General features: G+C 44.2%; 1 protein-coding gene across 2 annotated transcripts in view; it reads left to right on the forward strand.

The window, feature by feature from the left end:
* The window catches only part of PCGF6 (polycomb group ring finger 6), a 44,025-nt gene extending 30,115 nt beyond the window's left edge, over positions 1 to 13,910 (forward strand). Inside the window, exons 9-11 of one of the 2 annotated variants that reach the window (XR_012905731.2) lie at positions 6,613 to 6,704; positions 10,108 to 10,194; positions 12,287 to 12,349. Coding sequence is in view for 1 of the 2 variants with exons in the window: in XM_075935554.2 (XP_075791669.1) it covers positions 10,108 to 10,194; positions 12,287 to 12,343 (144 nt within the window). In the remaining variant the exon portion in view is untranslated. Of the gene's footprint in view, positions 1 to 6,612; positions 6,705 to 10,107; positions 10,195 to 12,286 lie in introns of both variants that reach the window. The other variant, XM_075935554.2, reaches the window with a different exon arrangement.
* The last annotated feature ends 365 nt before the right edge of the window (positions 13,911 to 14,275 follow it).

Here is a 14,275-nt window from a genome sequence, read left to right on the forward strand (position 1 = left end):
TAATAGAATGATTTTGTTGTTGTCAGAGGCTATGGACTTTCTAAATGGTCAGGTTAGATGATGATTGTTTACTCGTTACTGTTTAGTGCAATAAATATACAGTAAACTTCTGATAATACGGCACCTTTAGGACCCAGGGGGTGCCCGGATTATCAGATATGCCGGACTATTGGAAGAGGGGGCTATGAGGGGTCTGGGATGGGGTGGAGGGGATGCCGCCCCAGCCCCCTAATAGCCCCCCCTTCCGATAGTCTGGTTCTGCCCTAGGCATCCCCAATTCAGCTGCTGCTGGTCAGTTTCAGCAGTGGCTGAATCGGGGACACCTGGGGCAGAGCACCTGGGGTGCTGCTGGGTTGGTCCCATAGCGCCGCCCCTTGGCGCTGCGAGACCAACCTGGCAGCACTCCAGCTGCTCTTCCCCAGGCGTCCCCAAGAGCAGCTGGGGTGCTGCCAGGTTGGTCCCGCGCCCCAAGGGGCGGCGCTATGGGACCAACCTGGCAGCACCCCAGCTGCTCTGCCCCCAGCTTCCCCGATTCAGCTGCTGGTCAGTTTCAGCAGCGGATGAATCAGGAAAGCCAGGGGCAGAGCAGCTCCAATTGTCCGGCAGCTGGAGCACTTCTGGGTTCCTGATGGTACCGGACCATCAGGAGTGCCGGAGCATTGAATGCCAGACCAATGGAGTTTTACTGTACCTGGTCATTTTCAAAATATAGCAATGGCCCACTTCCTCCCCCGGAGAGCTCACAATATAACAAACATGTAACCTAGACTTCTGTTTCTTGGCCAGCATTTTTTCTCTCTGCAAAACACATATTTCAATGTTCATGCTTGTAAGAGAGCTATTTGATTTCATAACACTTGTTTGTTTGTCCATATGCCTGCTGCTCTAGCATTAACTCATTTGGGATGTCTAAGATTGTGTCTAATCAGTGTCTGAGAACTGTCGTCAAACACAGATGCCCACTTTAACTGAGGTAGGTCAGTAGAGATGAACACTTATTTTGAATGAAGTGTGGTCAGCACTCATTATAATTCTCTGAAATGAGATAGAATGACACAACTCTCTTGACATGTGAGTTGAATTGGGTCGGCCCTGTTCACACCCACAGGGCAACAGGGTTCATCGTTTGAAGAATGGCACGATTGAGAGCTGATTTTGAGACCCGTTGTCGGACATTGTTGTGTGTGCTTGTAGCCTTAGTGTGAAAGATTCTCTGTGAAAACGGATTGTATCCTAGTTCATGCACTTTTGTCATGTATCTGTGTAAACAGCTTCCCTATCCTGCTATCAGGAGCAAGAGGGGTATGTGCATTCTGCTCTCCTGTAAGGAAAGCAAAGACTTATCCAGCCAAGTGTCAATTAATGTTACCTGATGCATTGTAATCGCTTTGAAAGTCGTCTTATGCTGCTCTCCTGCTGTGAAAATGTAGGATGATTGCTCTGTTTGCTCACTGGCATGGTGACCTGTGGATTTTTGAAATGACAGTCTGGCTATTTGAATATTTTTGCTAACAGCAGCCAAAAAAACTCCTTCCAAGGGATTTAGAAAAAAATCTATATATGGTTATAATGAGTCCAGACTACACAACGGCCAGCTTTTCTGTAGCAGGAGGAACAGGTGCATTATTCTGGGTCTAATCCAACTCTGTTTGCAGTGTGGAATGGTTACTTGTGTTTCATTGAAGAGCTTGTCATTCTTTGAGCATTTTAGTGCATTTGTTCCTGCCTTTCTGTACTGATACACATGAAGAAAATACCAAATGTTCTCTGCTCATCACTGAAATCTCTTCCATTTAAATGTTTGCCTACATTCACTTGAGATGCTGCCATGTATCCAACACATTGCAACTACAATAGAATGAAGTGGTGTGTCTACACACTTGCTCCACCATGCTGTTCTGTGGATCTTTCAGTAAAGGCAGCTGCAGTACCAATATAAGCAGCAGAAATATGTACCAGGGACATTGATTAATATCTTTGTAGCTTTGGACTTAGGAGTCTCTGGGAACCTTAATTTGGTTTCATTTTATGGAAATTCACTAAGCTGTTACTATAGGAACACGATGTGCTTGCTTGTTGACTTAATTAATTTTTTCAGGGTTTTCTGTTGTTTTGTTAAGTGCTGACAATGTGCCTTTTTTAAAATAATTCTCCTTCAGAGTATAAATACTGCTTCACTTAGGGTACATCTAGGCAGCGGGGCTATTTTGGGATACCGAAGGCATATTTTTCAAAATAACAGGCACGCTATTTCCGCATCCCTGTAACCCTCATTCCACAAGGGTCAAGGATGTCTCGAAATAGCGCTGTAAGCCAGCTGGCTTATTCCTGGGCCCCTGACCTGTGCTCACGCCTGTAAATAAAAGGCCAGCGACTCCTTTCAAACCATGGGGCCTAAGGGCAGGGCAGGCAGCATTGCAAATGCAGTCTGCTAGTCAATAAGGCCCAGCCCTGGTCCACAGCGGGTCTGCAAACAAACGCAGTTCTGGTTAGTGAGGCCCTGGCCCTAGTTCATGGCGGGGCAGGCAAATAAGCACAGTTCCCCAGGCACAAGCATGGAGGGGGAGACTGCCACCCGGCATGTGTGGTGACAGGGGGGACGCGGGCCCTCCCTGCCCCACTGCATCCCGGCCAAGGGCCCTAGCAGTGGCAGCCTTACCACTGGGGTCAGCGGGGATTGCTGCAACCCACTGACACGCTCTAGAACATTATGAGATCAGCCTGACAGTAGTCAGCTGCCCCAGACCACTTCCTAATCCCCCTTCCCTCCCCACCGCATCTACCTGGCTCCACGCTAGCTACTGGTCTTTGGGGTCGTGGTAGTCTGAAGCCTCGGGCAGGGTGTAAAAGGTCTCCTCTTCCAAGCAAGGACCCAGCGGTTCAGGCCACTCCTCTGCAAGTCCTCTGGGCCCTCCCGGCTTGGGAGCTCAGAGCAGGAGGCCTCTACTTCCTCCAGCAGCTGGGTGCCTACTGAGCTCCTGGGCTGGACTTTTATGCTCCCTCTCCCACCTCTTGGTTTTGGGGCAGGACCCAGCTTGACCCACCCGGGCTCAGAGAGGTGTCCTTCCGCTTGGGGTCAGTGAGCAGCCACCCCTGCTCACTACAAGTGCTGTGTAGTGCACCATGTAGACACTTCAAATTTTGAAATAAGCTATTTCGAAATACAATCGAAATAAGATACACAATTTGTGTAGCATAAGTTGCGTATCTTATTTCGAGTTTAGGGTGCTGTGTAGGCACACCCTTAGAGAAGTAATTACACAAAGTCCTAGCTCTAGAGTTAAACTTTGAAAGGGACTGGAGGGTCAATATTCTTGAGTTCTACTTCCAGTTCTGCCGATGTCTGTGTGATATTCAGCAAGTCCCCCTTTGTGTGTCACCTTCCCCAGCTGTACCTTTGAAACAAGATTTGTACCAGGGCAGCTTGCTCATGGGCAGAGGGCGAAGGCCCAGTCGGGGAAGGCAAGCCCCAGCCCTACCCCGTCTGCCTGAGGCCAAGACCAGCCCATCCCCAGCTTGATCCTTCCTGGCCACGTGGAGGGCCGGGGCTACCATGTTGCAGCTCCAGCCCCAACCCTCCCTGGTGTCCAGGGAACAGGGCTACTGTGCCACGGCCCCAGCCCTTCCTGGTGGCCGGGACAATGCCTTCCCTTGACTACACTACTTGCCGCCCATGGGCTTGCTCTTCCCCTTCCTGTCCCTACCAGGAAGTGAGAGTCAAGTACACAGGCTTGTCTGCCCTCCTGCGTTCCCTAGCTAGTTAGGAATGCAGCAAACTGACACAAAGGGAACAGCAAGCAGTATCCTCATATGAGCGCTTCAGTGTCCCCTCCCCCACTGCCCTCTCTGAAGGGCACCTGCGAGGTGAGAGGCGTGGGGCTGGCGAAGTCCTAGACAGAGGAAGGGGGTGCCCCCAACCAGCTCCTTTCATCTGTCTGGTGAGTCTGTCTCTTTTCTGTATGGTTTTATGAGAAGCAATCGCATTCCAGGCATATCTCATTTTCCTGGCACAGCCAAACCCTGACATTGCTTTAAGTCAGGGGTGGGCAATAATTTTTGATAGGGGGCCACTCTAAGATTTTGGAAAGTGGTCAAGGGCCACACTCTTCCATGGTATTAATGGAGGAGGTACAGCATCTGGGATGGGATTGGGGTGCAGGAGGGAGAATGGAGTTTGGGTGAAGGAGACAGTTGTGACCTGGGGCAGGGAACTGGGATGCAGGGTTTGGGATGTGACCTAGTGTAGGAGGGGATTGTGATCTCAGGCAGGAGATTGGGATCGCAGATCTGGGAGGGGATATGGGCGCATGTGGAGTAGCAGGGCAGGAGTGGGGGGCAAGGGGTTGGGAAAGGGAGGAGCTGGGGTGCCAGAGGTAGGTTCTGGCCAGGAGACTTAGCAGTTAGCAGCCAAACCAGCCTGCTTTCAGTTTAAAATGTTTCTGCCTGATCGGCCATGCGCCTGAGTGAGTGAGCAGGAGGGTGGCTGCTTGTTATTTAAACAGGCCACTCCCATTGGCCAGTTTCTGTCCAGAATCTGAATCTTCCCCCCTCCCCTCTGGACTCAAAGAAAAAGTGCCTCGCAGCTGCATTTCTGAGCAGCGTGCGGGGCAAGCAGGGGAGCCTGCCTGGGCCTCCCCACTGCCTCCGCAGGCTGGGTCCAGTGGCTTGGCTGAATGCGGCCCGTGGGACATATTTTGCCCAGGCCTACTTTAAGTTATGATAAGAGGAAGCTGTATACTGAATTTGGTGGTCCTAGCTCTTACCGTTTAGGAGGAGTTCTCGAACAAACAGACAAACTCTCAAACTATATAGCAGAAATGGCCTGTGTGTCACCCCCAACGTATCGACTTCCTCTCTATGGAGACTCTTAATAAGAGTGTCAGTTATAGCGAATGTTCTGACCTGGTAGCCCAAATTCAGTTCCTAACGTGCAACTCCCTCTCAACCCCCCGGGGTCATCTTTGAACCAGTAGAGGTGAAAGTTTCTGTATCACATTTCCAATTTTCCAAATTACTGAATAGCCTTGATGCAGTTTGACCAGGTTTATGCATGTGCAGAATATTTGCTAATCTTTGACCTTCATGCAATGACATCCTCCTATCTGTGTGGAGGGGACTTGAGGTTAATAGAATTCTTTAAATGATAAAGCACCCTTTTAAGATGTGTGTGAAGGAACTGACCAAAACCTAAAGGGCAATTTGAATAAAAAAATCTTATTTAGAGTCTCAGGGAGGATTTCAGATTATTTGCTCAGCTTTTGTATTTGTTTGCTTATGGATTTTAGTTCAAATTCCCTAGTCATCTGAAAGGTTAAGACTTATTTTTATCCATCACTTGGGCTGACAACCTGTTAATTATTTTGCTTTGTTTTGACCTTATTGCCTTGGGGGATGACTAATCACTGGGACTTTTCAACATGGAAGAGAGAAGACTAAGGAGTGATATGACAGAGGTCTATAAAATCATGATTGGTATAGAGAAAGTGAATAAGGAAAAGTTATTTACTTGTTCCCACAATACAAGAAATAGGGGTCCCCAAATGAAATTAATAGGTAGCAGGTTTAAAACAAACAAAATTAATTTTTTCATCAAACAACACAAAGTCAACCTGTGGAACTCCTTGTCAGAGGGTGTTGTGAAGGCCAAGACTATAACAGGGTTCAAAAAAGAACTAGATAAATTCATGGAGGTTAGGTCCATCAATGGCTATTAGCCAGAACAGGTAAGAATAATGTCCCTAACCTCAGTTTGTCAGGGGCTGGGAATGGGTGATGGGGAAGGATCGCTTGATAATTGCCTTTTCTGTTTGTTCCCTCTTGGCACCTGGCATTGGCCACTATCAGAAGGCAGAATACTGGGCTAGATGGACCTTTGGTCTGACCCAGTACGGCCTTTCTTATGTTTTTAGTTTTTGTCTGCACGCATCCATTTCTAATTACGAAGTGCCTCTTGAATATTTGGCTTCATCTAACTGGAGCTTGTTTTTCCACTGAAGCGTGAATCATTTTTTGACCAGCTTTAATGCTTACTAGTAATTCCAAGCATACCACTTTTCAGATACTTTGAAATATTCAGCATGCTCTAGAAACAAGCATTAAGTTATCATAGGTGTTTCTCTAAGGTAGATGGCCTTGAAAAATGAGTAGTCCTGTGGCACCTTAGAGCCTAACAAATACAGCTGCTCCCTGAGTTACGGACCAACACTTGGTCCATAACTCGAAGTGTTCGTAACTTGGATCCCATAGAGTTACATGGTGACTGCGCTGTTCGTAAGCGTGGATCACCGTTCGTTGTGTGTGTGTGTGTGTGTGTATGTATATGTATATGTGTGTTTGTAGGCAAAAGCAACTTCTTCAGATGAGATGATCTTGAGTGGAGCTCATCTGAAGAACTGGATTTTGCCCACGAAAGCTCATGATACTATATATTTTGGTTAGTGTCTAAGGTGCCACAGGACTACTCTTTGTTTGTACGGCTACCCCTCTGAGACTTGTAAATGGCCTTGGTATCTAATATCTGATTTGTTTAATTTTGCTTTTTCGCACAATGGGTGGGATTCTCAGCCCTTGTTTATTTTACAACTAGTTACTCTTCTGTACTATTTCCGGTAGGATCGTCCAATGGCAGCATTATCCTTTCTGGCCAGAGATGGTGGAACAGATCTCCTGGTACCAAAGAGGAAACCAGCCCTCAGCTGCTTTGAGTGTGTAAATGTGGTTCATGGGGTAGAAATGTTCCATAATCAAATGTGTTTTTCTGAAAGTATACATGTAAATTACTTCCTCTGGGAAATTATCTGAAGTCTGGGTGCATATGGTATACCTGCTGAATTATGTCAACCTTTAATTTCAGAGATGGCTCTCTCTGGTGCATAGTAAGATCATGATGACAACAACTGATGGATATGAAAGGTTTTAGTCAACTATTTGAATAATCAAATCAATATATATCTCTTTTGCTCTGATCTTGCAATCAAATTCATACTTCCTAGCCCTCCACATATCAAGAGATAAATCTCTTGTGCTTTTTATTTTGTTTTCTTCTTATCCCCTGGATAACTGTACTTGCCCAGAGGTGCTCAGTTGAGTTTTAACACTAATTTGGCCAAATTCTTCCCTAATATGACTACATCATTTTGGTGCATTGTACAATCATATCTCCGTGTATTTGTCTTCATCTTAAACAATAACCATTAGTTTGTATTTGTCAGTTACTGTGGCTTTGGAAAAAGGAGCTTTTGCATGCAGCTAATATGCCATCTAAAGAAAATAAAGGGTATGATAGGCTGCTTTTGTTAACTCTGTAAGTGATTGTTAAGGTTATTCACCATTATCACCTCAGTCTTTCCTTTTCATCAAAAGGTCAAACTAATTAAATCAGTGCTGTCTCAGTAGTTTAGTACTAATTGGCTCCAATTTTACCAGCTAGTCAAGTGTAAAGCCTGAGTAGATTTATAGCACTTGTGTTAATGGTAGCTCTTTTTTCATCAATAATGTATTAATTGTCTTATGGACTTCTGTAGGACCCCAGGCTCCCTTAGATTTTCACCGTCAGTGCCCATGCTTATGTAACAGGGTGTTAGGAATAAATTGTGTTGGCCTTTTCCCATTCTGCACTTCTGTCCTTTTTATTCTTGCACAAGTGGAATGAATCCTAGGGCAGCAATTAGCCAAAGAACTTTGGGGCCTGATGCTGAAATGATGGAATTAGTCATTTGGTATTCACAGCACTCCATGGAGGGGGATGTGAAAACGGTTTTGTGATAATTTATTAAAAGTCACTGATTCATTACTGATTGTCAGCTGAATCTGCAGCAGCAGGGTTGACAGCAGGGTTGACATCACGGTGTTCCCAGATGACATGGTATTTCCACACAAATAGAAGTGATTTTTTTTTAAATAGTTAATTATTTAAATAATTAATTTATTTTTAAATTGTCAAAAATTACCATTGTGCCAGTTGGTGTCCTTTAAGGGAATTAATTTTTTATTATATAAAGGTCAACATTTTCACCTATCACTTATATGGGTTTCCTTCCCACCTCCTTCCAGTTAAGATGCAGCCAGGCCAGCGTTAGGTCTTGGTTTCTATTGAAAACAAAAGCAAGATTCCCATTGACTTTAGAGGGAGCAAGATTGGGCCATCAGTATCTTACCTGTTTTAAAAAAGAAAGTTAGAATATAGGGTAGTAATCCAAGAGCAGTTACCTGTGTATGTCACCAGAAAAAAGTGGCAAAGGATAGGTGTGCCTCTATTCTGGACTAATAGGGTGTGACATAATATCGACAGAACTCAGCAGTTTTGTCGACGGCAGTAAACCTCATTCTAAGAGGAATAACGCCTTTTGTCGACAGAGTTCTGTCGACAGAAGGCATTATTGCATCTACGCTGTCCTTTGCATCTACACTGTCATGTCGGCAAAGCAGCTTGCTTTGTCAACAGAACTGGATGTAGTCTAGACGCTCTTTGTCGACAGTATCTGTTGACAAAACTTCTGTCGACAAAAGCCTGTAGACTAGACATACCCACAGTGTGTTGTTTGGATACTGCAGATAGTTAATTTGGGAATAGAGAGGATGAATTTGCAGAAATAGATTATAAACAGAAAAATATAAGTGATTATTTGGAGACTATGTAGTTGATCTCTTCCATCCATGTGATTTTTTTTTTCCTACCAGTGTAGATTGAATCTCTCTAATCCAGCACTATCTGGACCGGCAACATCTGTGATCTGGTATGATTTTGGTTAGCCGGATGTCCACTTAGCATGGGTGTGACCAAGTTTCCCGCAGTCCCATAAAGTTTGTTGACAGCCACCAGTCCTGGCTTTCAGTGTTCTGTGCTGTTATTTAGCTCTAATTTACTCCTAAATGTCTTCTCAGAGTCCACTAAGCAGTGGACATGTTTGTAAGGCTGCTAGACAATATTGACCTATGTTTTGGCAAATTCTCTGGTTTGGCACTGGTCATGTCCCAAGGGTGCTAGACTAGAGAGGTTCATCCTGTATTACTAAAGTGACATGCTCTTAAAGCAAGAACACGTGACGTGAGGTGTGTGCTGACTGCACATGGCATTGACTGTGAACCGTGCACTCCCTTTGCATCCACTCAAAGTGCTGCTACGGTTCAGTCAGCACATGCCGCAAATTCTAGGTACGCAATCCCAGTTAGCAAAACAACCTTATCTTGGGAGACCATCTTGACTCATGTTGGCCACTCACTACCTAGGTTGCCTGTCGCAGAGCCGATGCTGGGGTGCACCGCCTATTAAGCCAGCTTCCCCCAGCACCTTCTCCTGCTTCCCTCCCCCCCCTGCTGCTTCTGATACATACACAGTGGGGAGGGGCGATGCAAGTAGTCAACAAGATTAACTGATAAGTCTAGGCTTATCGGTTAATCATCTAGCCGACTACTCGTTGACATCCCCAGTGTGTAGTGAACTAACTTTCACGCGTCCTTCTGGAAAGGAGAAGTAAGAACACATTTTGTCCGTGTTGGGAGGTGAGGGTTAGTATCTCGTCCGCTGCATGTGGCATGGATAATTTACTTCTTTATTATTTGTGTTACTCAAGCTCATGGGAGCCCAGCTGTGGACCACAACCCCATTGTGCGTAGGTGCTATACAAATGCAGAACAAAAAGCTAGCTCTTGCCCCAGAGAGCTAACTTTTCTGGAGATGTTGGATGAATCTGGGAGTGAAATGTCACTGGCCCCTCGTTGTTAGTACCTATGGCCTATGTAAAATGAATTTGTGGATCTTGGTAGGATTCCCAATGAGTCCATGTCACAACTGCCAGGAAAAAGTCCCTTTCATGCCATTTTCACTGGTGGGGTCAAGTAGTGAATGAGATGCAGACAATGAGCTACCTTCTAGAATTGGCCCCTCTAGGTCAGAATTGAGGACCGTAGTCAGGTTAATATGAGGACACTATTATTACTGCGGCTCATGCTATGTCGTCTGAATGAAAGCTAAAACTACGTTCCTCTCCAGGGACCTGTTGCCAGCATTAGATTCACTTTATTAAAGTACCGAATCTCAAGAGCTCTGCTAGTCTTCCCGGGGCAAGGGAGAGGTTGCACTTTTGACTCGCTTGTGTTTGTTCACAGGTGGACATAATATGTGGGGATCACCTGCTGGAACACTACCAGACGCTGAGGGAAATCCGCCGAGCTATCGGAGACAGTGCTGTGCAGGTAAGAGTGGTGGCTAGTTGGAGTTGTAAAATGTGTATTCTGAAAGGGTGCTGTGTTTCCAAAGAGCCAAATAGCAGCAGTGTCTGCTAGAAATGCTTTTACCCATCGATATTCTGCTCCTCCACTACTTCATCCTGACAAGGTGCATTAGCCAAGAGGGCTTTGTTGATTGTACTTGTAACTGAGCTGTGCACCACGTGTGTTGAGTGTTTGATGATTTACTGGAGTTCTGGACATGAGCTTTGTTTCGTTGTGTAAATTAGTTGGCAAAGAACCCACAACGAGTGAAACCAGACTGTTCTCTATGAACATTTCATCTCCTCCTTCCCCACCCTTGGGAATCCATATCTCTGCAAGTTATCAAAAGGCAGAAGCAGCCCAAACAAGACTAGCCTTGTGATTGCATGGAAGAGACAATTTGCATTCAGGGATGAGGACAGACTTTGCTGGGCCCCCCAAAAGAAGGCAGAAGGGATGGGACTCAGGGCTAGCCTCCCCCAGCCAGCCTGTCCGTGCCGCCCAGGGATCTGTTGTTGATTTAAAGGGCCCAGGGTTCCTGCTGCTTCCAAGGTAGCAGTGGTAGCTGGGAGCCGGGGGCTCTTTTAGATCACTGGGTCCCAGGGCAGCTGCTCCCTTTGCCTTCCCCTGTCGGCGGCCCCGTTCACAAAGAAAACACCACAGCAAAAGATGTAGAGTAATAAATGCCAGATACTTGTTCCGTATCGGTGTAGTGTTCTCTCAAAGCTGCTTTTGCACACTTGCGTGTGAGTGATAACTGTATGCACGCCTAATGTCAGCGTGAAATGTAACTTGTGTATGCAAAAGTGTTAATGAATATATATATCCAACATCGCAACGGAATCATTGTGCCATTAGCAGATGTATTGCTACAATCTGAGGCGAAGTGTTAGGCTTCTGCATCACTTTTCTAGAGTATGGAATATTTTATATTGGAAAGCAAATGTCAAGCAGCACTTGGGAAGAATGTGAGATTTAATTTTTTTTTATTTTTGTTGATTTATCCAGAACTTTGAATAAGCAACTTCTAGATATTGAATTACAACATAGCACTCTTCAACTTCAGTGTATTTTGTGAACGTTAACACTAGGGATGTTAATATGTGTTTAATGAATTAACTGTGTAATCGCTGACAATGTCAGCAGTTACACAGGTACATGCAGTGTGGGGGAGGCAGCTCCCCGTGAGCCGGTACACACAGGGAGCTGGCTGAAAAGCTGGCTCTCTGTGCATACCATCTCCCGTCTGCAACAGCCCCATGCTGCTGCCTCTGATAAAAGAGGCAGCAGCATGGGGGAGCACGTGGGTCCCCAGGAGCCAGTGCAAGTGGGGAGCTAGCTTGTAAGATGGTTCCCCGCATGTACTGGGAGTCTGTGTATAAACCTGAAGGTTAATCGATGAGCCCAAGCTCATTGGTTAAGCATGCACACAGTTACACTTTCACCTCTCTAGTTAACACACATTCCAGCATGGTAGATAATTATCACCTTTGACATGAAAAAACTGAGTCAGGTGGGTAAACTAATTTGCCAAAAACCACAGACAAAGTTTGTCAGAACTAAGAACTCCAAATCTGCTTCCAGGCCCATTCTCAGATCATCCAAAATGTTCTGCCCTCTTTTCTATGTAATACTTCAGTGTCTTCCTTCTTTTTGGTAGGTTGTGTTAAAGAACAGGGTTTCTTCAAATGCTTCTCTGATGGTTATTTTGGTGGTGGTTTTGTAGAGACCAATTGGCTTGTACTGTGGTGCCTTTTATGCATCAGGACAAATTCAAGGTGCTTTTAAAATAAAAAGCAAAATGATAATTTGTACTTGAAGAAACAGATTTTTACATCCATTGGTAAGATTTCCATACTTAGGGGATAGCAATCCATTGTCTTAGCTTTTCAAGCTTTTCAAATTCAAGCTTATTTTAGGGAAAGAGAGAGGAACAAAAATATCCTGATTGGATTTTCAGGAGACAGGAGGAAATGGACCTTTGGCAGATGGTTAATATTCTGGTAAATGGTGGCTCTATCTCTGTGCATTAGCTGATTTATACTGGCGTAATGATACATCTTTTTCCCTCTAGGATGGCTTGCTTGTACTGCACTATGGCCTTGTGCTATCGCCGCTGACAATAACTTAGACTGCTAGAATATCAGAAAGTGAAAGGATCCAAAACACGATGCTTCTTCAATGCTGTGTCTCACCAAAGAAGCCCAGCCTCCTTGGTTCCTGTCCCAGGAAATAAATGAAACCACCACTAACTGCTGTACACTTATAATTTAGCGTATGACTTTGCCACAGTAAGAAATGCAGCCTTTGTAAGTACAGTTGTAAACACTGCAGCGCTCTATATTCAAATGATACTCCTTAAACTCTAGCTAGCTCAGGGAAAGCAGAATACTCAGAGTTGCTGAACTTATTTTTAAATCCTTCTTAAATCCACCCAGTTGCACAGGGTTAACTTGTTTTCTCCTCCACTAAAATTAATCCTGGGCAGGTCCCTAACTATTTTTATCTGCATAAAACCTTACCTACTTATGAGGTATATGGCTGGAATGGTGCTCTCAGGAATGATCTGCAGTGAGTGGTGTCCCTTTTATACAATCATTTGTCTAATAAGACTGTTAGCAGCAGCTGACTTGATTTAGAAATAGTGGGGGAGGTGGGGTGTTCTAGCTTGTACATAGGCCAAAACGGGTGATCAACTTCCTGTGGGTTAAATATTGACTTTGTTAGTTCTACCAGAAACAGAATTAAGATATTGTTTCTTGTCAAGGAAACAGCTTTCATCTGAACTAGGTCCAGAACTGATAGTAGCTAGACTCATGTTAACTACTATGTAACTATATAGCTCATGCTTCTGCTGTCAACATGGGTGGGCCAATAGATTATGCTGTGCACAGAGGACATCAGTGTACAACCTTCCCCTATATCTGTGATAAATGTGAAATAATTAGACTTTCAGCCTATTCCCATTGAAGTCAATCAGCTGACTTGCCTGGAAACTGTATCAGGCCTTTCATTTTTAACACCTCTCCTCACAGCCCCAGCAAAAATGGAGACCCTCACATTCACTTCGAAGTAGCATGTTGCAATGACCTTTGAATGCATTAAGGGGTAGACCGTATTTGAGGCTGCTATTGTGTGCAGGACAATGGAATGAACATCTGTTATTACAACAGCTTCAATAGCTGCACAAAGACTATTAGATAGTTTAATTTTAACATAACTGTAGTTATGATCACTTAATATTTTAATATTCTGTTCTGCTTGTTATAACACTTGAATGATTTCTTCCACAGATAAAAAACAGAGATATGCATGAGTAGGGTTTTACTGCATAGACTTAAAGCCAGATTTCAAGGTAACCAGATTCCTAACTCCCATTGAGTTTTATGAGACTTAGGTGTCTAACTGCCCTTTAAAAATCTGGCCTGCAAGTCTTTAAGACCAATGTTTGTTTTGCCTATGAAGATGACACTTTAAGAAAAAATCTTGTTTACCTACAGTCTCTCCTTGTGATGCTTCTAAAATGTTAAAAGAAACTAATAGCTGAGATTTCTGATTTATTTTCAAGGTTTGTATAAAAGTAGTGCTGAAAATGAAGCAGAAAAAGGGATTATTTTGTAAACACTTTGTGTATTGTATTGATAAGAGATTATATCTTGTAAGAATTAAATAAAGTCTTTATTTTAGTCTACTTGGAATTCTTATGTTGTAAGAAATACTTATTGCAAGACAGCTCTTCACTTTTCCCCAAAGTAATAGCCAGTGAGATTAGTAAAATGACTACTAAACATTTTTACTTAATCAGAATCCACAAGTTTAAATGAGGAAATTAAAAAGTGGTATTTTAAAATGCCTGATATCAGTGGGGACTTGGAAATTTTATTAATTGAGATGCTGTGAAATCTCTGGTGGCTGTTTTTTATGAGGACTCTATTTAAAAAAAAAAACAGAGATTGCTAACAAGTGAAGACAAGAATATGTTGCCACAAACATAGGAGGCTGTAGGAGTCTTCATTTTTGGACCCTTCCTTTTTTCATTGGGTGCATCCATGTGTGTCCAGGT

Source organism: Pelodiscus sinensis, chromosome 8 (assembly GCF_052426305.1).
Source record: "Pelodiscus sinensis isolate ZL-2025 chromosome 8, ASM5242630v1, whole genome shotgun sequence".
NCBI lineage: Eukaryota > Metazoa > Chordata > Testudines > Trionychidae > Pelodiscus > Pelodiscus sinensis.